At 34.0% G+C, this 23,890-nt stretch overlaps 1 protein-coding gene across 3 annotated transcripts; it reads right to left on the bottom strand.

Annotated features, from left to right (window-relative positions):
* Positions 1-7,890: 7,890 nt before the first annotated feature.
* Positions 7,891-22,460, bottom strand: LOC148273261 (receptor protein serine/threonine kinase put-like). 3 transcript variants are annotated; one of them, XM_088238948.1, is made up of 7 exons: positions 21,863-22,442; positions 18,471-19,291; positions 16,436-16,705; positions 12,847-12,968; positions 11,121-11,265; positions 10,076-10,272; positions 7,891-8,025 (listed from the first exon to the last, which is right to left on the bottom strand). In XM_088238948.1, exons 1-6 carry the CDS (start codon positions 21,918-21,920, stop codon positions 10,117-10,119), a joined length of 1,572 nt encoding a protein of 523 aa, XP_088095074.1. In that variant the 5' UTR covers positions 21,921-22,442; the 3' UTR covers positions 7,891-8,025; positions 10,076-10,116. The 3 variants fall into 3 exon arrangements, with proteins under 3 accessions (XP_088095074.1, XP_088095073.1, XP_088095076.1); XM_088238947.1 differs by lacking the exon at positions 7,891-8,025 and having other exon boundaries at positions 9,957-10,272; positions 21,863-22,460; XM_088238950.1 differs by lacking the exon at positions 7,891-8,025 and having other exon boundaries at positions 9,957-10,269.
* Positions 22,461-23,890: the final 1,430 nt, after the last annotated feature.

Consider the following 23,890-nt stretch of genomic DNA (forward strand, 5'->3'; position numbering starts at 1 on the left):
TCAGTGGTTTTTTTTTATTTGTTAATATACTATTAAACTAAGCCTGAATATAAAAAAATATATTTATGTATCGTATTATCAGCACTATGATTTTTCAAAGTTTTGTATTTCTAAAATTACTCCGCATGTGATGTCTTAAGTTCTCTTCCGCTTTTTTACGGTCAGTTCCGCCGATTGGTCCGTTGACGGTAAAGTAAACCGGAAATCTTCCACAACTCTTTTATCATCGGTTGATTAATATGAACTAGTGACTCTGTTCAAAGTAGTTGGTTTTTTTTTAGAAAAATGTTTTGTACATTTTTAAGAAACTTTGCCATGATTCAATGCTCCAATTTTTTGATGCTCATAAGAAATCATTTTTTGTATCTAATTTCCGGTAGGGCTGAAGTTCCTCATTGAGCAAGAAAAAAAATGCATACAGGGGACAAAGGGTGGATGTCAGTTAAATACTAATAAAGCGATAATTTAATATCAATGAAAACCATTTTAGATTATGTAAAACAGTACAGGATATTTACATTAAGCAGGGCTCTTTATATTTATAACTTTATTTTAATATCTAAGAGGTATAAAAACTTTAAAATGTTCTATCTCAAAACATAATTTTTGGACATTTATCCTTTATATCCTGTACGCTTCATTTGTGAATAATACATGATCACTAATAAAATCCAAAAAATACTTGAAGCTTGTGACTTTTTTGTCAAGTTTCCCAGTGCCAGGAATATTCGCATCCAAAAATGCCGTATCCAAATGTCATAGAAAAATCTGAAGGCTTACAGGAGCGAACCACTTAAACCAGCCAATGACAGGTCATCAGCCCTGTAAATACCTAGACTTCCATATTCCCTTATCTAAAATGGAGAGACCACATTATAAATGACGAGGTTCTCGTCAGGTGTCTGTCAAACACCATATTGGAAAGAAAATCTCCCGCACAATATACTGGAGGGAATGACTGAGGGATCAATTGGCAGAGGGCATCCTCGCCGAGAGTATCTGGAGCAAATATACCGTGATGTGGCCTGTACCTCCTATCGCCCGTATTATGGTAATACTTAACAACACTCTATCAATTCCATTCGTCGAGTTACACCATATGAACTAACTTTTATTTTTTTATTGCTGTTACTTCGCGAGGAATTGATGGCAAAATGCTGCAAGTAAAAAATATAAAAAACTTCTGTAATGACAGAATACTACATCTTAAAATACAGCATTCTACCAGGACAGCCCTACGAATACGCTGTTTTGCCATCACAGCGCCGTTGCCATGCGGAACATGGTTCACTGCACACACACACATAAAAACCTTTATAAATCAAAAAACTGTTCCAGCAGAACATGTGAATTTTATGGAAAATGTAAAATACATTTATTAATTCTTATTTACGTTTTGAATGAAGGGTCAATCTAACTTCTCACCGAATTTTTAATTATTCCTACGATTAGTTTGCGAGAAATATAACAAAATGTCCATTTATGTAATTTATCTCAAAACTAGCTTTTAGATACAGCATATTGCCGGAGCTATACAGAACTGAAGAGAATTGAAGACCGCCGAAGACAGAGCAGAGTGGAGGAAGATATGCGGGGCTTTGCTACCGACCAATCCCCGGGATTGAAACTGAAGAAGAGAAAATGTCATCTATTTCTGTTGCCAGTCTGAATAACTCCCTAGGGAATGAAATCCAGTCCATACAAACATTCGGACCAACTCGAAAAACTGTTCAAATTAATATTTAGATAGTTTCAACAGGCGTTTACGAATCCATCGGCTGAGTTAAGTGATCACTTGTAACATCCTCCATTCCGTGTGTAGGTATGCAGTTGATAGGCATTTTTATTAGTTAATTAATGTCATTTTTATTTTACAAATAAATTAAAATTTTAACCACCCGAATGTGAAGAAAAAGTTTTTTGTCATACCCATGCATTTTTTTTTAGTAATAAAAGTATCCTTAGAACATCAAAAAATATAAATTTTACTTTCTTTAATGGTAGACGTTAGTACCTTTTGAAAATACATACTTATATACGTTAAACATTATTAATTTACACAGCAAAAACATATTCTTGATACAAACAAAACGTGGATTCAAGATACACATTAAACAATTCCAGCCAGATTAATACAACCACAGAGAAATTAATATCAACATTTTGATAATGATGATTGATTATAAATTGATTTGGTTTATTATACATTCTGTATATTTAATTCATTATCTTTATTACATATTATTAATTTCAAACATTTAACCGTTTGTGTAGTAATTGTACTCTGTATTTTTGTACTACAGGCCAGAAAACCCATTTACAGGGGTAAAAAATACAAACTTGAACAAAACCACATTTTAATTACATAATTGTGATTTTACGAGTCAAGCGCCTTAGTTGTTACACCACGGGGGCTGCATTGGTTGTAATAATCCAACTGTAGGGTTATAATCTTTCATTTCCAAAGACTGACATGAAATTTTAAAAGTTATAGCGCCTTATTATATAATAATTACAAGATAACACATCAAATTTTAGTTCGATGTTATTTATGCACATATACACGATAATAATAATACATAAAAACATAATTAAATACCGTAGCACATCTATCACTTGGATTTTAGCTACATTTTAGTGTTGCATTTTACTGATAACTGGAGAAGTTAGAAAAAACATTCAATCATTTAAAACTAAACAAACTCCCCCTAGGGCGAGTCCGGGAGTAGAGACATAACCAAAAGAGACAATAAACATTTACAAAACGCCAGAAATGATACATTTTCAATTTTAAACATTTCTAGCAGGTTGGATAGTTACAGTGGAACCTATATTTGTAATATTCGATAATCGTCACATTTAGATGACAATTGTTTCCCCCAATCGTCGCCACTCAAGACAACATCGAATAAGTTCCTTGCTAAATCGAGTGCTACTGAATCATCGACAAAATGGACCCCATGGTCAGAATTTGAATTATTATTGGCTATTTCATTTTACTCGATAACTCTTGTCTTAATAAACCTCCCTACTCTTCTACTTCTACCATTACGTATATCTGTTTAGCAGTGGCGAGCGGTGATTTTTTAAATAGGTAATGTACAAAAAATTATCATTAATTTGTACCCACATACAAGTATATAATATATAAGTAATATAATTTTATATATGGGTATTTTTTTGTGGTTCTGTGAAAATCAAATCAGACAATAATTATTATTATTGTTAACTTCACGTATACGTAGCTTTATTTTACAATATTTCAATAAAACACTTGTACAAAAGTTTATTCAAAAATACCACAATGACATTCAGCGGATATTTCCATTATGATTGAAATGTCAACACTGAGCACTGGCTGATTCCTTTTAAAATGAATAATGCTAAAAACGGCCACTTCGAACGCCACATGTCCTATGTGATACATAATATCTCAACAGTATCCTATCAAAAAAAAATACTCCTTCGGAAATAATGTTCGAAATACTAGCTTCTAAACAGAGAATCTTAAAATAATAATATTTGTAATCTGCGAGCTTGTTTTAGTACTAAAAAACCACGACTGGGTTAAAGATGTAAAATATAGTGTACCTTTTTGTATGGAGGTATAAGCTGAGGTAATCGGCTAGTTTCGTCATTCACTGAGAACAGGCTGGTGCTGGGCGCACTTTATAGATTCTATTTTTTCGTAGGAAGATAGGTATAAACGGTGTGGTGGTGATTTATAATAAATAAATAAATTATTTTATTTATTTTCCCATAAACATAGTTACTATAAAACATTATTATCGAAAGTCAAATATAATGGTAAGATGTTCATAATGGCTTGTTTGGACGATTCGCCCCTGCTATCTAGTACAATAAATTCAAAGTTTAAAGAACATTTTTCATATTTTTGTACCATGTTTAATAGTTGGAAACATATTAATTTAATTTCTTAAGGGAAGGTTCCATATTCGTTAGATCCCCAGGCACGGAAGAATATCTAAAGGAATATAAAGGTTCCACTGTAAATCAAAGCCTTTACATGTTTAAAGATACTTAAGAAAAACACAATTATGTACGAAATGTTTAATAACACAAAGATTTAAAAATATGTTGATAGATTGAGGTTATCTTCTGACATTTATGGTGGAATTTTTATTTATATAAATCTGTTGGTTTAAACATAATGTTTAAATTTATAATACGATAATTAGTAATGAAGTGATAGATGTACGAGAGGATAAGAAACTTATAAAAATAAATTCAGTCTTTTTTTGGACATCGAGTACATACACTAAAATTAATTCACAGTGTAAATTAGAATTGTTTTCTTAATAAACTGAAATCTGATTTATATTCTGTAGATATACATTCGGGCATATCCCACTATCTCAAAACAGTCGTTAAAATAAATCAGATATTAAAAATGTAATATATTTACAATATTGTACAGGTTACAGATAAACTAGACACAGTAAACCTTCCAATAGTGCGGTTGATATGTTCTTTTGTAATCAGGTATGCGTATATGCGACACAAATTCACGTACAGACTGGGGGGCGATTACGATCAGAGGATATGGAAGCCATATCGTCATAATGACGGTATAGTTGAAGATAAACTCTCCTGAGTGATTAAAAGATACAATGTCGATCTTGTATCTTCCAGTTTTGACAGTTGGAGAAGGTATAGATAGACATCAATAGCTTTTTTCTTATGATATAGTATGTATAATGTAAAAGCCCCATGGGCGTCAACAGAAAGAAAATAAAATAAATAAAAAATAGCTATCGAGGGCTCCTTTACACCACTCTATACTTTATCTATGCACAGGAAATGCGTCAAGGAGAATTTTTTTTGCTTTTATTGTGAATTTAAATACTTTCAAGGCGGCTACTTATTATTACATAAACCTTTTCGAAATAAAAAAAATTAAAATAAGTTCATTTTAATTTAAACTTGAGGACGGGGCACAAAACGGGGTTTGACAATTGAGATGACAAAATGGCACAAATGTTGCAACTATAGAAAATACCAATTTTTTTTTTTCATTGATAGCAATAACTTCCTGAAAACACATATCGACAAGTCGGTAGAGCCAGATTCGTAATACCGAGGCAGATAGAGATAGAATTAAAGTTACGTATATCGTCTCGATAGCGTTTGTAATCGCCCCGTGAACCAGTAAAAAAAAATGGCCTACAGAAGTGGCCATATAAATGTTTTGGCGCAAAATGTATTATATCATTTATATTTTTGTATTAAAAATTAATTAAAACCTTAATTCAACATTGAATAATATTTATCAGGGGTACGAACTGCCAGTAGGAACGCAGTGAGTCACATCTTGATGGAGGGTGTAATTCTATAAAATGCTGCAAAACGCCCAGTTGCATAGCACCGGAAACACTACTGACCAGTCCAATGTTACTGTCCTAATGGGATCACACTCGTAACGGTGTGATCACAGCAGATAACGAGAGGGTGAAAAGCGAGTTTCTGGTGCCTCCAAACCAAAACCGACCAGCTAAGGGAAGGAAACCTTGGCAGAAACATCAGCCAGAGAAGGCAACAGGAAACAACTCTGGTCATCTTTTCCCGAGAATCACTACGGCGAGTACGTCTAATGAGGAGAGTTGAGGGCCTGTTATATTTATATTATACATAAGAATATTAATTAGAAAAATGTCTAGCCTCGTCTAATTTCTTATTTCACTAGACTAGCTAGTGAATACATGTATTATTGGTGTTATTTATAGTTACTAACTAATACTTCATAGTTCAAGGAGCAACTACTGTTAATAATCTTAGCTGCAGTAATGGAATCCGTGCTATCAAACTCGCGTTACTGGACGGTTAACTGCGACTAAAAGTGGCCTTCGGGAAATTTATGTTTTACCGAGAAATGAAAAATATGTCTTTTTACTGAAATATCAATCAGCAAACATAGAATTAGAATAAAACTGACGATTCTTACAACCAATCGTCAAAAATAGTCAACAAAAAATATTATCAGTTTTTGATAAGTCAATTTTTACAATGATATGTCATATATTTATTTTTTACATTCATATTTTGAACAAACAAAATAAAGTTTTAGCTTCAAGAAAGCCTACAAAATCAACCACTTCCAGGTGACTGCGGTCACTCCAGAGTACAAAGCGATGTATTTAAAAAAAATTAGAATTTTAATCTAATAAATCTATTTCATTTTGAATGACACAGCATTTGATTACATCATTTTGCTTTTCTGACAAATCGGATATGAAATGTTCGCACTAATGCAACCCCGCTTTGCATTTTTAACTTTTCACAGAATGTTAACGTTTGTAGATTTAGTAGAAGTAAATAAACCTATATTTTATGATTCTCTGTTGACATTCGTATGAATTTCTTTACGACTCTCAAATCAGTTTCCATTTTGAACCAATCAAATTTCTTTAAAAAATAACTAATAAACACTATTTCTTTTGGCATTACATGATAAATTTGAATATTGCTATTTTCCTTAGCAATCCGATACATTCTTACTTATTATTAAATTGATCAACTAAACAATTAATTTTTCTTTTGATCAAATGACTGAGTAGCAAATAGCGATCGAATGTAAACATACTGCGCGGAATTAACATTAGGCCATCAAAATTGGGAACAATTGGAAGAGCTCAATTTGAGGTTGTGTTTAAAAAAATAAAAACAACTTTCACCACTAATTTACTATCAACACAACTTTTTATGATAGCTATATTGAAAATATTATTTTTAATTATTTAAATTTATTTCAACAGAAAGGGAAAACATTTTTGAGAAGGGAATATGGGAGTCTAGGCATTTACAGGGCTTATGACCTGTCATTGGCTGGTTTCAGTGGCCTCACATTTACCATTCTGCCCATGTTTGAACATCCACATTTCCTCAACACTTCTATCTGCCTACTTTTGTGAAGTAAAAGAGCTGAAACCTTTCTCACGTGGGTGAGATTCATCCGGCTGAACCAAATCACCTACTAGGCAACGCCTGAAAACCATTTTCCATTTTTTATACTTCTTCTTTTACCAGGTAGCAATTCAACAATCTTCTCAAAAATGTTTTCCCTCTCTGTTGAAATAAATTTAATTATGAATAACTCCCTAGGGAGGAAATCCAGCCAGTCTGCAAGCATTCAAACATTGTTAAATTCAATCAAATTAATGTTGATAATTCATCTACTCGGTTAACGATTAAACTCTTTAAAATATTAGAATTTTGTAATGAGTTGTATAATTATAATTAAATTACAAATAGGAATATTACCTATATGTGTATATCTGGTCAGTTCAGAAAGATGGGGGGACTGTACCATCAGATCACCATTACTACAAATACCATTTCACTAAAATTTTCTTTTAAAATAAATAAATGCATACATTATGTTTTTACTCTTAAATGAGTCAGAAATATTTAAGTGATTAAAAAAACATTTAAAATAAAAAATGAAATTTCATTAGTAAAATTACAAGTATTGGAACTAGTAAGTGATGTACCTATACAATTCCGAGGTGTTACTTCAAATAGAATCTAAAACACTTAAAGACAAATTTCATAACCGACTCGAAACTTATTTATAACTATTTTTCGTAATATCTATAGTATGTACAGTTAATGTGAATATATTTTGTACAAGGTACGAGTAACAATATGTACATTGCATAGATTTGCACTTAAGGTTTTAATATTATGTAATTTCACAGGGATCTAATCTATGGCGTGTGATCCAGTACAAAGAATATTGTAGATCTATAGTGAAAAATATATTTGTTTGGTGGGTCCTTAGACTAATAGTAAAATTATCCGTACATTATTTCGAGTAATTATTATCGTAAAATAATAATTAAATGCTCCTTAATAATATATTTATAAATAATTTCACTAAAAATATTATTGGCACTGCTTTTGAGGAAGGGAGTTACAAATAATGGATGATTTTCTGCGGATTCATAATGGGATCTTCAACACGCGTAAGTCCTTGAAGCGTGCATCAACGCTTTCCCGAGGTTTCGTCTGAATAAAGATACATTTTAAAAAACACTTTAAAAATAAAAACTCTAAAAAAAAGCTGCCATGATCATATAAATAAATCAGTATAGACATAAAATAGTTAAATACATAAAAATATTAATTGTTTGTAAAATAAATAAATGTAATAATCAAGTTCCCTACGTCCAGTTAATTTTTTTTAAAAACATTTAAATTTGTTGCAACAAAGAGAAAAAACCTTCTTGTTTTCCCTCTCTGTTGCAACAAATTTAGATCTAAATAACTCCCTAAGGGAGAAAATGCAGCATGTCTGCAAACATTTGGACACACTCAAAACATTGTTAAAAAAGGTTGTTCAAAATATTTTACGATTTAAAATTGAATCTATGCAAAAAATGGAGTATGTATTATTATGTGTGCAGAAAATACGAACCCTAGTTATGAACCTGACAACACATTAATAACTTAGAATAGTCAATTTAAAAGTGTAGCAATTCAAAAATATTACTTTAATCTGTTTGATAGTGATAATTATTCATATAATTTCTATAAATGGGTATAATACTGTAATTTCTGTTTCTAATATAATGTTTTCTTACTATTTTGAGTTGTATTAACTGATATTATGTATTGTCACTTTTTTTTATGTATCGTCCCGAATGAGTTTTTTTTCTATAACTCCTGGAAGAGTAATATCTTATTCTTGTATTACATGTTTTATTAATAATAATAATAAAAAACACATATTAACATCATACAACGGGTGTGAATATTGCATTGGGAATAATAAACGCCAGATTTTAAGCTAGAAATAACAATTCATTTTAAGAATTAAAAAAAAAAATGCATTCAAATTGACAATTTAAGTAATGACTTATTTCTAGCATATTTTTTCGATTGTGGGTTATGATTACTCGCATGACCGTTTCGATTGCAAGGACAATAATTGTTTAAATGTAAAACTAGCGTTACTGTTACAATGAAGACAGAAATTTTAATTGAAAAGTTTTACCTACCATTAAAACTTACATTACGTACCCAGGCTTATTTAAAACCGTACAATAAGCGCCATTAAAATATTATTTTTCGTGTCACTTAAATGCATTTTGAGTGGCAACCCGGCAAGCAGAAAATACATAGATTTTACCTGTGACTTTGCAGTTGAAATCTATGGAATTTCTGCTTGATCACAATGTAAGAAAGGTTGCCAGTTAGTGCTATGGATTCCTAAGAGAGCAGTGCCATCATGTAGCGGAGGATAACATGATTAAACATTGTCTGTACAAATCAGATAGCGCAGGTTTCCTAGAGAGCATTGATTGTGAGCAGAACATATAACAGCGGTGCCTTCATTTGCAAGACGGCGGTAACGGCGGTACAAACAGTTGAGGAATGTTTTTTCTCCTGTGGCGGTGAACACTTTTGTATCTGAAAATGAGTGCAAACGTGATTTGGACTATCAAAAATGACAAAATTTGATTGAATTTGTCAGAAACTCACAAAAAAATAGCACTAAACTTTGAAATGCACGCTCTGTAGAATGATTTATAAGTCTCCTCCGAATGAAAGTTTTCGAGTTACGATGACTCCTCAATGGCACTGCTTTCTTAAAGGTCACATCTCTTGTCACCATTAAGACAGCTGTCTTGTTAAGCCCACTGCATCACAGCCCATAAAGGCACCGCTTTCTTAGTGTTATGTATTATAGCAACACTGAGTAGGTACTTGTCTGGATAAATATGATCTGTGCATAAGTGTAAAGTCAAAGTGTTTTTACAACAATAATAAAGAGTACTTGATAATGACCCAACATGGGATAACTTAGTGTATCATTAATTATTCAAACATTACACTTAGGAAACCACGGTTTTAGCAAGTGTTTAATTGACATGAAAAAAGAAGTTTTAACGGCACATTTTCAAAACAAATATTTGGTTTTAAATAATGACTCTGTCTACATAATAAAAGGTTATGTTTTATTTGTTGAATGTGATCACTACAATATTATCGCGAGTGATTTTTGTACTCTTACAAACTAGTTTAAATGACAATGTGAGATGTTTCACTCGTGAACCTTAAGTTGCATCAGGGTTTTGTACTTCAGGTTGCGATGTCTCACAGTGGGCGGGCGTTCTCTATGATGAGTGGCGGACGCCGCCCCACCTGATCCAGGCTGCGGATCCTCTCCATGACGCAGGAGGCTGAAAGCCGCGCCTCTGCGTCGTGGTCCCAACACTCCTCCATCGTATCGCAGAGCACGGAAAGAGCCTGCTACCGAATTTTACATTTGAATAATTATTATTAATATCAAATAAAAAATTGTATATAAAAACACATTACTGACTCAACAGGTGAAATCCATAGATAAAATAGAGTAGCATTTCCTGAGAAATAGGGTTGTCGATGGTTGGAACAAAGTGTCTCTCAATTCGTGAAAAAGTGGCAATTATTTGTGAAAAAGAATCACAGTGTAAAAAATATTATCCAGTCTCAATAGTGTGGAAAAAAAACATGTTTATTTATCTGTATTTGAAATTTAGAAAGTGGTATATTTGTAAGCATTTTTTCAAGTTCTATATTTTAAAATTATCTGTATGAACTATATGAACATTTATCTGTTTACTTAGTGAAAATATGCAATAGTGATTGTATAACTCTATTATGATTATACACTCTGGTATAACGAGTAATGCATATAACGAGTTCCATCTTCCTCGTAATAACCATGTTCGACTGTTATAGTAAAAATTTACGGCTTTTCTGCATGGTTTACCAAAATGTGAGGAAAGGTCGTCAGTTAAATGGTATAAAAGTAACACAAAAAGGAAATTTTAACAGTATTATCAGATTCTCTACAATGATAATTATTATATGTATTCTAAATACACCTATAGCTCTTTTTGCACATTTTTTTTTACACATTTTGTAGGGTACAAAAATGAATTATTTTTGTAAATATTGATTTAACAAAGCGTTATATTATGAGTAAGTTCGATGCTATGAGAAATTGGATTTAAAAAATGTTTTAATCACAAAATGGACTTTTTTATAATATCTAGCAATATCTTCCCATCCCAACAAGACCCTGGCCAAATATGGCAACCCTATGTAGGACTCACATTGTGATCCCTCCAGGACTGGGGAATGTTGGGGCGCATTTTCCGGTGCACCACGGCGTCCTGCATCTCCTCCAGCGAGGGGTGGGCTCCCACTTCCTCCTCCAGCGGCAGCATGTACTCTCCCATATTTCCCAAGGCCGAGCATCTAAACACAACGTGTAGACAATAAATTCAATAGGAACGACCTGAATTAAAACAGTGAACGATTCAATTACCCTTGTGTGGCTATGATCTCACATGAGTCTATATAGAAAAGGAAACTTGATATATTTATCTTATTTTTTTAAATAATGAAGTCCTGCTTTGCGATAACAGGCCTAAATTACATGATTATTTTTACAAATAATGAAAAATATATTATTAAACAGTATATGAATGGGTTCAAATCAGGTATAAGTGACAAAAAATAAAAAATCAAGTTAAGCTTACAGTTTTGTACTGGATTTTTTGTGCACGTACAACAAATTTTGGTCATAGTATTTTCTTATGTCGTAACCTGATTATTATATTACGATGTCAAATGTGTAGGATTTAGTTTGTTGAGGATTGTTGGAGCTCCTACCCCAGTTAGAGATTGACAGAAGACACGAGGTTGCTGTTTAATAAGTATTTATTACATGGCGAATAAATAATGAATCATCATCATCATTCCCTTTCCGCACCTAATGAAATATATATTTTTGAAATATAGGCAGAATGGTGAATGTTACACAGTGTGTAAAGTGGCCACTTAAACCAGCCAATGACAGGTCATAAGCCCTGTGGATATCTAGACTTCTATATTCCTTTCTCTAAAATGTTCTTCATCTCTGTTGTAATATGTTAATATTAACAGCTACCTAGGGGGTTGAATTCAGTCCTTGTCTACAAGGTTTTGGACAAATTTAAAATATTGTTAGTAATTAATAATTTCTCCCACGAGTGTTAAGGCGATGAAGGGTTGAACTGGCTGACTCGGACTACATGCTGCTCGGGCTGCCTGTTTGGGCTAACTGGTTAGGCTGACTCGGGCTGACTAGACGCACCACGCCCCGTGGTCTCTTTATATGCCACATTCCTTTGTTCTTCATATCCCCATGGAAGAAATTATGCTAATGTACTGCGGGACGTTGCTCTTGTGTCTTGCAGAATATCTTCCGTGCGCGGGAAAAAGGGCTTAAGTCAAAAAGAAGATTTTTTCAGGAAAGCCAATCAAAGTTTTGAGTGTGTCTAAAAATTGAAAAAACAGCTGCCAAAAAAGGATTCAACTGTTTTGAGTAAATCTTTTTTTTAGATACTTAAAAAATTATTCTTGACATTTTGTGTTTTTTAAATTTTGCATAAATTTTTTTACATGAGTCTTTTGGATCACAAAATCGAAAAATTTTCTGAAAAAAGTATGTCTAGACTTTTTGACCTGTGATGCAACGATTGATTAGTATCAATAACTTATTTATTTATTAATGGACATTGTCATTAACTTATGACAAATACACCAAAAAATGCACAAAAAAATTAGCTTCTTACCTGTACATTTAAGACATTTTATGACTTAAACCCTTTTTCCCACGCACGGAACATATAATGTATTGTATTCAATATAAAATAATAACTTGCTTCATCGGTCGTCGCTCTATATTTCAGGTGAAATGATTTAGCACATGTGTGTGTGTGTATCATGGACTATGAAACCCACAGATGGAACTATTTAATTAAATTGAATGATTAAGAGAAAATAAGTATTTACCTAGAAACAATTTCCCACAGCACAAGTCCACAAGCGTACATGTCAATCCGAAGGAAGGCGTCCCGAGTAAAGTTGATGGCTCCTTCTAACACTTCCGGGGCCATGTACCTACGGGTTCCGACCTAGGAACAAACATACCAGAAATAATCATCAACTTTTTTGAGACCAGGCACTAATTAAGTTTAGAATTTAAAAAACATCAAAATTTAGAAATTCGGTACCATCCATCATCAGGTGTAAATTATAAACTAACATTACAATAACTACCTATACATATATTCATTTCTTTCTGTTGAGGAATCTATTTTTTTATTTATCTAGTTTTATGATAATAATAATCATAGTCTAATATAGTTTTTAATATATTGAGAGTTTTTCTACTGATATTTCTTGGTGGAACAGCATTTTTAATTATAATAATAAAAATACGTATATAGTTTTATTCCACTTTTATTTATAATTTTTTACCAGTGACCGGGTTTCGTCGTGACCAGCATCGTCAGACTGATGGTCACGACGAAACCCGGTCACTGGTAAAAATTTATAAATAAACGTGGAATAAAACTAAATATGTATTTTTATTATTATAATTATAGTATTTACATTAATATGTACATTAACTTATTGTCCTAATTTATACACTGTGTGTAACCATTTTGGTATAACTTTCCAACACTTGTATAAATTTTTACTTTGAATTTGTATATTTATAAATGTATTAATTTTGATAGAGTCCCGGCTTGTTAGAAAATTCCTTGTTAGGATAATTAAATTAATGAAAATAATTATAACTGTGCGCTATTATAAAATTGGGTATTAAATAAATAAATTTTATTTCATTCTTACTACATGGATACTTATTATCAAGTCCTCTTATTTATGGAATTAGTTTGCATATGGCGATGCTCTACTGGCCTTCCGTCAGCCTTACCTGCCACGCTTACCTTATGCCCCATGTCATCCCCTCATCATTTTTGCCATTATACTTTATAAGGCGGATTCCTAGCTCTAGAAATCAAAACGTTCCCGATCGTCTCCTCGATACTCTCTAGTAAAGACACCTACTCGGCAGAAGCAGCTCTTTATATAGCGTATTAGGAAAAACAAAGAGCTGGACTTAGTGAACTTCAACAATTCAGAGCAAATAAGACTACACTAACTTTCACCGTATGCCCTCTCAAAATAAATGTCAATGAACTTAACACCGTTCCACACAGATGCTGGGTCACTCCAGGTGCAGTCACTATAGATACACAATAGATACATACACAATAGATTTTAAGGGAGAAACTGTGGAGTGACGAATTCACAGATCTGACCAGCCGCTTGGAAGAACTCGAAGAGAGAAATCCAGTTTGATTTCTTAGCACAAGTTGACAGCTATAAAAACAGCTGCCTAAAATAGAACCAATAATATTTGATACATGGAATAGAGTGCCTGAAACATATGATGCGTTAAAACAACTAGTTTTTGGTAATCTCAAAATCTTTGGCTCTACATACACCGCAAGACAAATAAATTTACGAGTTCTCAAAAAAAACTAAAATTGACATATAATGAATTATTCTTGATATTTAATTAGTTTTTTTTATATTGTTTGACATATGTGATGACTACTCGTTATTTCAAGGTTAAAATAGAAAATCTTACTCATGAATTGTACTTAGAAATTGCCATTATATATCAGGTATCAGATTACCCGAACCTTAGAGACCCATAACGGTTCATTTATGGTCGAGTGTTTGTGATGGAATAATAAAAGACATGTTATTTTTTAATTCATATTTAAGAAGTAGGTTCTTATCGCTTTATTTTAAATTAAAGTATTTTACATTTAAACATATTTATAACATTTAAAAATATTTAGTACTTAGTGAATTCACCTTTATTTTTTATAACATGTAAAATTCTATTATTTAGAGAAGCGTAAAGCGAATCTAAAATTTCTGATGTTATTTCTTCTTCCCAAACTTGAATTAAGTTTTTTTTTAATTCCTCAATGTTTTTTGATTTTTTTTTCCCGACTTTTTTTTTCATAATCGCCCATAAATTTTCTATCGGGTTCAAATCAGGGCTATTCCCGGGCCACGTCAACGATTTTAAGCCAATTTTCTCCTTGAATTCATTGATCTATAAAAAAACAATAAATTATTTATCATGTGGTCACAAAATGCATTAAAAAATATATATATTTGTACTCACAGTGCGGGCTCTATGGCACGGCGCAGAATCGTCCTGAAAAATTGGGTCCGCGGTATACTGCGTAATGTCCTCGATTGTTGGAATAATATGTTTTTTTAACACTTTTTTGTACTGAATGGCATTCATCGTACCCTGTACAAAATTTAGAGGTCCTAAACCGTATGCTGTCATGCACCCCCAAATCATCACGTAGGGTGAATGTTTAACGGTTCGAGTGACGCACGACGGATGATATCTTTCCCCACGTTTTCGTCGAACTATCTTTCTGCCGTCTGGACCAAAAAGGTTGAATTTCGATTCATCAGAGAAAACAACATTTTGCCAATCCTCCAAGGTCCAATTCTGGTGCTCTTTCGCCCAATCCAGTCTAGCCTTCTTCATTTTGTCCGTGAGTAATGGTTTCTTTGCGGGACTCCGTGCTTGGAAACCATGCTCCAACAGCCGCCTGGACACTGTTTTTACTGAAAATGTTGATGTGCTGGTAGACTGCACCTCTGCGTGTATTTCAGGTGCCGTTAAAAATCGATCGCGCATAACAATTTTTTTTATTAAGCGATCATCTCGGGCAGATGTCACGCGCCCCCGTCCACTTCCTTTTTTCCGTTCTATGGATCCAGTTTCTTGGATTTTTTTTAATAAAAACCTCACTGCACCTTCTGAATACCCAACTCGACGAGATATTTCACAATTAGATATGTTTTCTTGCGACAATGTGATTATTTTGGATTTTATCGCAATCGACATTTGCTTTGCACTTTCCATGATTGTTGTGTTATGTTCACTCAAACGCGGGTAAAACAAGACTGTTGAGACATTTTAAAATGTAAATATTGTAGAAAGGTGACACATAGTGTCCTTAATTTATTAAACAAAAGAAAGAGGTATCGATAAAGGATTTCTTAGAAAAAGGGTTCAGTAAAGTCAAGGGGCGCGGTAGCAGGTAAACTCGTAATTTTTTTTGTCTTGCGGTGTATATACGGGAACAAACATTATCATCTATGAACCAAATAAAAATAAACTTAAAAGCAGAATAACAGATGAAAATTTAAAATCATGTATTTAATTCAAAATAACCAATTATATATTAGATTTAGTAACTCTATCAAAAGCAATGCATTGACACCGTTCTAATTAAATTTTTAAATAAAACACCTCAAACGTTCAATGTGACGATTGATGGTGATTTTCACAAAAATGGTGCTATATAAATTTTCCAACTATATATGCCCTCTGTACCTTTGTTATCCTGTTTCCATGACGATTCGGCTCTTCCCACTTCTCAAACCGCTGACCTCTGGCCTAAGCTATACGAAGCCATAAATTAATAATTTCACCACCTCTCAATCTGTGATGCTGTGCGCGATGGCAATATGAGCGGAGGATTACCTGCCCGTGGGTGTCTCCGCAGGGCCGGCCGGGCTGGAAGACGAGTGCCAGGCCGAAGTCGGCGATGCAGGCGGACATGTCGGCCTTGAGCAGCACGTTCTTGCTCTTAAAGTCGCGGTGCGCGATGGCCGGCTTGCGCTCTCGCCGCGCACCCGCGCCCGATGCCACCTCGTCGTGTAGGTGGGTGAGCCCGCGCGCCATGCTGTGCGCGATGCGGTGCACCTCGCCCCATGTCACGGTGTTGGCCTTCAGGTAGTCGCACAGGGAGCCCTGTCAGACAAATTTTTAATTGCATTTAATTTATGTATTTTTTAAATAAATAAATTACCAGAGATGACAGAATTTAAAAAAAAAAACACATTTTAATCAACGGGAACACATCCATAACATCAGAGAAGAAAAAATTAGACTTTTATTTAGAAAAAAAGGGAAATCACAAAATTGTTTATCACATAAAGCAATAAAGAAATTTTGATATCAGCCAATAAAGATTACATTGATCCACAGCTCGGTTTGCCAAAAACACATTCCTGGGATTGGATGTAAAATAAATTGTGTTTAACATCAACAAATTATTTGTTACAGGCATGCTGGTGCGCCTATATCTCGTGTACCGCATTTTGCTTGTGTTCATCTTCCTCCAAAAAAGCATTGAACTGCTTGACCGAAATGGACAATAAGGCTTGACAATTTATACCACCCTGCCGGAAATATAATACGCAAACAAAAGAAGCCATAGCTTGTCACGCCCATGAGAGATTAATTTTAGAAAGGTCTTATTTATTTATTTTAAAGAAACAAACAGTCGACAATGATATAATAACATTTTTTTAAAAATACAGTTTAAAGACAGACCAGCAAAGTTTCTAAATAAAAATCATACATATTATTAAATGGCTTGACGGAATATTTCATCATATCTGCTACAGACGCTTTTTTAAATTTTTAAACTATTATTTATTAGATTCTTATTCATTATAAAAAGGTAGCCAGCCTTTGCTGGTGTGTCTGCGTTCTTCTTCCTTAAAAAAATCATCCAAACGGTTTTTGAAGTGGTTGACTGAAATGGAATGGACAATTAGGCTTGGCAATTTATTTCAGTCTAAAACCACCCTGCTGGTAAGGAAGTTTTTCTTTGGGATTGAGGTGAAATTGGGGATGATAGAGCTTCCAGTTATGACCCCGTAAATTTGAGTTGGGATTTAATTAATTCATCTCATGCAGGAGACAGTCACAGTAATCATTGAGTATCTTATAAGTTTCTATCAAATTCCCTCTCTTCTGTCGTTCTTCCAATGATGTAAGTCCTAGTGATATTAATCTACTGCGGTAGGGCATCCTTTTGAGTAATTTAGGGATTTTCGCAGAGCTTTTTTGGACTTTTTCCAGTACCTCAATGTCTTTAGTCTTACATAGGTCTTGTACATTTTAAGAAATATCTCTGGAGTAATATTTTGGAATGCCTTTTTAATAAAACAAATTATTGAAAGCCAATAATTTTAATTAAACAAATTATTGGCTTTCTTGGCGATAGATGTGATGTGAGCGTCCCATTTTAAAGCCATTGATATGATTATGCCAAGACCTTTTTTCTGATATATTTAAGTATGTATTCAATTGATTTTGCCTATGTGAAGAACAGTACATTTTTCAGCTTTAAGAATAATGGAATATTTCACCATACTCGAATAAGGTTGGATAGGTTGTGCACGGATTGATGAAGATCATGCCAAACAGATGAAAAATTGTTTTCTGATTATGAATTTTTTTCTGCAAGTTTATATGGATTTTTTATGTTTTTTATGATTAATTTAGTTTGCTTATGATAATTAGGTTAATTAGATAATTTACGTTTTTATTTTCTTATTATGTTAACTGTGTTAAATAACTAATTTGAGGCATGTTTCATTATACTTGTTGTAAAATGATTCCCTCGGCACGAGACACCTCAGTGAGGGAACATTATTCTGTATAAAAAAATTAATACAAAATTGTAAAGGTATAAATAAGAATGGGTTAAAAATGGATAAAATACCTTCTCGTGGTAGGCCGTAATGAGCCAGTACTCGGCCTGGATGTTGTCTCCGCGCTTCTCCACTCCGATGTAGCGCAGCACGTCCGGATGCGACATGCGCGGCAGCCGGAAGATCTCCTGTTCCGCCAGCCATGACTCTCGCTCCTGCGCCGGGAAAACTTTGACAGCCACCTCCTGCGCGCCCAGCGCCGCCCGCCACACGGCGCCGAAGCGCCCGCGCGCGCGCACCTCGCACAGCGTCACGCCCAGGCGCCTATCCTCCCCGGCCGGTGACGGCGGGCAAGAGGGCTCCGCAGTAGGCAGTTCATTGAATAAATTCAGCTTCTGACGCCTCTGCATGATGACTAAACAAGCCACCAACACTAAAATAACACCCACGAAACACAGAACGACAATCAACGTATAGTTCTGTTGAACGGGTTCAGTACCGACTTTCACGACGGTAGCTTCGGTCGGAGCTGGGCTCCAAGTGAAGTTTCTGTTGCAAAGATCGCCCTCGCAACAGCAAAAATACATCCCTTTGGGGCGGTACGACTCTTCGACGCACTCTGGCTTGTCGTAGCACTCCTTGGTGTCGAGGAAGCAGCCCTTGAGGCTGACGATGGTGGCGCCGGACGTCTTGTTCTTGGTCCACAGCACGAAGCAGTGGTTCCTCTTCAGGGGGTCGTGGCTTTCGCATTCCTCGCGCTCGTAGCAGCTGCTGGAGTTGGTGGGACAAGACGTGGCGTTGTAGTACTCGCAGTACTGGGTGCGGCCTGCCCCTATGCCGGCCCCGGGGACTTCCATCGTCTGGGCGATGGCTGCCGAAGATAGCGATGTCTCTGAAATGTGTTATTTACGTTAAAAAATAATTTAAGAAAGATTCCATAAAATCCAAATAATAAACTATGGACATTAAACTACTACATTCATGACATGCGCGGTGAGGAGGAACTGGCGGGGATGAAACTCCCGTCTAACGCGACTCATACCCGGTGGGCTCTTGCTGTTAGAGCTGTTCATGGCTGTGAGATCGATATTTCGATTTCTAGTATGATACAAGTTTCGTTTTCTTCTAAATATCAAAAGTTTGAACTTAAAGTATTGTAAACAAATAAGTACTTTAAATTAATAGTATTGAGCGGCTACAAAATAATTTATTTATCACGCCGATCAAAAGACAAAGGCAGCGAGAACAAATGACTGGAAATTTTTATATTTTTAAATAGTTTTAGAACTAAGAAAGTAGCTAACTAAATTCTAAATACGATTTTGTCTTTTATTACCATGAACGTATCAATGAAAGCGTATGTATTTTATTGAATCTAAACCATAGTAGGAAGTGATTAAATAGAAAAATAACAGTTAGGTTAAAAAGTAACAAATAAAAATGTCAAATCGGTAAAAAAAAAACATGATAATTACAATGTCTGGATGAAAAAATAATATCAAGAGAAATCGTGCACATTTCGATTAAAACATGTAATATACCAAAGTTAACATTATCCTCAGATGCAAAAATTACCAAATTGCGAAGATCCTATGCATATTGTATTGGTTAACATCGACAATCCAATTTTTATTGAAACTCGACCGGGCAGCGTCACATCTCTACCGCATTCCTTCTGTGCGCCACGAACGTAGACCCATCAATACATAGTTTCAAAATTTGAAAAAACAAAGTACAACTATCAATTGTTGTCGAGTGTATAAACATTTCATACCAGAATAAATTATTTTGCATTTATGCGTTTTACCAAAATAGGTATGTCAATTCTGAAGCCATTTTGATGTAGTAATAAACAATACTGACCTGGAAAATAATACTTTAAGTAGAGATAGATCTACCTTAATCGACAATACAATTTTTTTTTCCTTAATTTTGTACAAAGCATTTAGCGGGTTAATTCCTATAGCATTATGGGCACTAGCAACACTCAACGCAGAGTGCCAGGCCTATCAACGCAACAGCGAAACACGACACCAGCAGCTACAAAGTTAAAATCAGAATTTTCGCCCAGCACTGATTTCGGTTGCTTTGACACGACGTTAACAACATTCAAACATTTAGGTTGACCTAAATAAAATTCAATATAGTGCCAGGGTCTGACTGATGATCCCCACAGCATCATCATTCCCCTTTCCACACGCAGGGTGCATAAGCACTGCATTTGTAAACCAAATGCAGTGTATTTCGATCATCTGTTACATGAAGGTAACATGATCAGTCCTACGCTTCAGGTGCCAGTCCAGGAACAGTATTTCACGTCCTGCCAAGGATCGAACCCAGGACAGTTCTGACAATACAGTTCTGTGAGTGAAATAGAGCCAGAATTCCGGACAAGTGTTTTCGACCCGATGGCTGCTCAGGTAAAAATCCTGAATAAGGAAATCGAGTAGAAATAATTTAATAGTGGTTAGCGCATTCACCTACCATTTTTGAGGTTCTGGGTTCGATTAATTTATATTTATTTACCAACTATTCATTTAATCAACCAAAATTACTTCTATTGTGGGATTCATCATCATTCCATTTCCGCACGTAATGGTGCATAGGGCACTGCATTGTTACACCAATCGCAGCGTATCTTGATCATTTTTTTTATATGAAGGTAAGGTGATCAGTATTACGCTGCAGAAACCAGCCCAGGAACTATAAAATATTCTGGTGTAAAAATACCCTTTTAAATAAATATTTCATATCAACCATGTCGGGAATCGAACCCGAGACCTCTCGCATGGTAGGCAAACGCGCTGACCATTACACCATGAGGCCGAGTATGCATAATCCAAATATACTGAGCAGCAGTGATCAGTTTTTATGATCCTAATAATTATACTAGAGCGAGATCTCATGCACTGTTTTACACACCTAGAAGCTCGCAAACTAATGCAGGTCAAAATTCACCCATCAATAGAGCAATTCGATTGCTGAATACGGCTTCTGCGGATAATATGGATTTATTTTTCGGTACATATTGGCAGTTTAGCAGCTATCTGCTTTCTATTCATTAATTTCTAACTTATGTCTACAGTCTGCATTACATAATGGGTTAAACAGCCCGTAAAGTAATACAGACTACAATTTTCAAAAAAATAATTATATATATATGCCTATATAGCATTCATTAGCACTTATAGAAGATTAAAAGTAAAATACCATAAGTAAAAAAGAAATGTTAATAATGTTTCAATCAGTGTTAGCAGGTAAGTAAGCAAAATGCACATTTCTACTACAGGTATAAGTTAGTATTATTCATAAATGGGTGGATTATTTATAGTATTATTAATAAATCAATTTGCTTAAAGGCTACCAATCAATACACAATAAGAAATGTATCTAAATCGACGTGAAAACCAAAGTCTATTTGCGTAACTTCCGGATAAGGAATTAGAATAAATAAAACACAAACCTATGAAGAATAATATGACACACGTAGCGGTGAAAGCAAATAATTGTGAATTCGCCATTTTAGATGAAACTAGGCTTAATAACTTTTCAAATAAAAAAATAAAACCCCTTTATTGGGTTTATTATCTTCACGTCTTCACATCTATAAATAAAAGGTGAATTTTCTTTAAATAGATCTCATCTCGGCGCTGTCACATTATGGTCCTCCAAACTGTTTTTACACATCTTAGATCTGCGCAATAGTGAAATATCCTTAATTCAATCTGACAAATAAAGTACAAATCATTGTAAAATCACTTTTCAGAACGTGTTTAAAAAGCTAGGTCACTTTTAATAGCCAAAAATAGTAAAACATGTTGTCCAAGTATTAGTGCATTTTTGTTATTATTTTGCGTGGGCATTTAATTCACGAACATTGCTTTCCACACACTTTTCAACTGGAAAGACAAACACTGTGATGCTTAAATAACGTCTTTGTTTAGTAAACGAGTTTGTTTTTGAAAGATTATGGGATATTTTTAGGTAAAATTCACACAAACGCGATGCGTAAACACCTCGAGATATTAACAAACATGGCGACTGAATCAGTGCTGCCACCACAATTCAAATGCCGATATTTTTATTAGATTTTCCATTCAGGTAGATACTATAATAGACGTAAGGCGGATAATTTAAAATTACTAAACATCATTAGAACATTTTTTCTATTCAGTATAGACTATTTAGAATGTAAAGCGGGTAAATTAAGATTTTACTTCTGGTCCTAACCATAAATTTCAACTTTTTTTTCTAATTCAATATATAAGTACATATTTATTGTATTGACAAAAATTTGTTGTATTGAAAAAAAAATCGTTTATATTGCGTGTAATTTTAATTTCGCATTAATGAACAATACTTAATAAGTTTTTTTTTTTTTGTAAACCTTTATTTAACATGAAAACATACATAAAAAAATAACAATTCTCAATTAAACTTGCCAAAAAGAGTCAGGCTCTTGTGTTTGGCAAGTGTACAAAATAATATAAAATAGAAACAAAAATGCACAACAAATAAAAAATAATAATTGAGTAATAATTAGAAATCAAAAAAATATTCCCCAAAAAAAAAACTAAATTATTTCATATACACAAGCATACAATATATATTTATGTACATAATATGCATATATACCTATTTATACAGTACATACATTTTACTATAAAAATACAGTTGATGTTAAGTGTGGAAGGAAGCTTTTCTTTAATTTATTCTAAAATTTTTCGTAATTTATTTCTTCCCCTGGATTCTGTGGTAAATTTTTAAAAATCGAATCTCGTCGCCAAATTTCTCTTGGGAAACATTTCTATAAGCTGATTTCTGGAAGTATATATTATAATCCAAATATATTGAACGAGATCAGTTTGTATGTTCCCAGTAATTATACTGGAACGAGATCTCATGCACTGTTTTACACACCCAGAAGCACGCACACTAATGCTAGTCAGAATTCACACATTGATAGGGCAATTTGCTTGCTGAATCCGGCTTCTGCGAATAACATGGGCATATTTTTCTGTACACATCGGCAGTTTAGCAGCTATCTGCTTTCTATTAATTGACTTCTAACATATATTTACAGTCTGCATTACTTGATGGGTTAAACAGCCCGTAAAGTAATGCAGACTACAATTTGTCAAATAAATATATAAAAGCTTCCTCCCTTTTTTTTAATCCAATCAACATGCTTGCTAATAAGCTAATAAGCTTGCTTAAGTAAGCCCTAATAGATTGGCATTAATGAGTAATACTTAATCTGAACATTTTTAAAATCTACTTAAATTAACAAAGTGTATAATTATCAAAACGTATGTATGTATATAGCATAATCTAGGCGGAAATGGCAAATGTGACATCACGAGTCGATGACTTCTTAAATGCCTGCCCTTGCTGTAGGAACACATCGACAGTACCGTTTATGAGATTTCGTTCACTATTCTGAGGATCCTTGGCAGAGGGGAAAAGAAGCCGATGTAAGTTTTATAATTTC

Source organism: Micrasema longulum, unplaced genomic scaffold (assembly GCF_059751315.1).
Source record: "Micrasema longulum isolate JH-2025_06_02 unplaced genomic scaffold, ASM5975131v1 h1tg002022l, whole genome shotgun sequence".
NCBI lineage: Eukaryota > Metazoa > Arthropoda > Insecta > Trichoptera > Brachycentridae > Micrasema > Micrasema longulum.

Bases quoted from the DNA above. Each gene is read 5' to 3' on its own strand.
- LOC148273261 (XM_088238948.1), bottom strand. From the start codon at position 21,920: ATGGCGAATTCACAATTATTTGCTTTCACCGCTACGTGTGTCATATTA. The intron at 19,292-21,862 runs GTTTGTGTTTTA...AACACATTTCAG, and splicing joins TGTCATATTATTCTTCATAG to AGACATCGCTATCTTCGGCA. The intron at 16,706-18,470 runs GTATTTTATCCA...TTTGTCTGACAG, and splicing joins TTACGGCCTACCACGAGAAG to GGCTCCCTGTGCGACTACCT.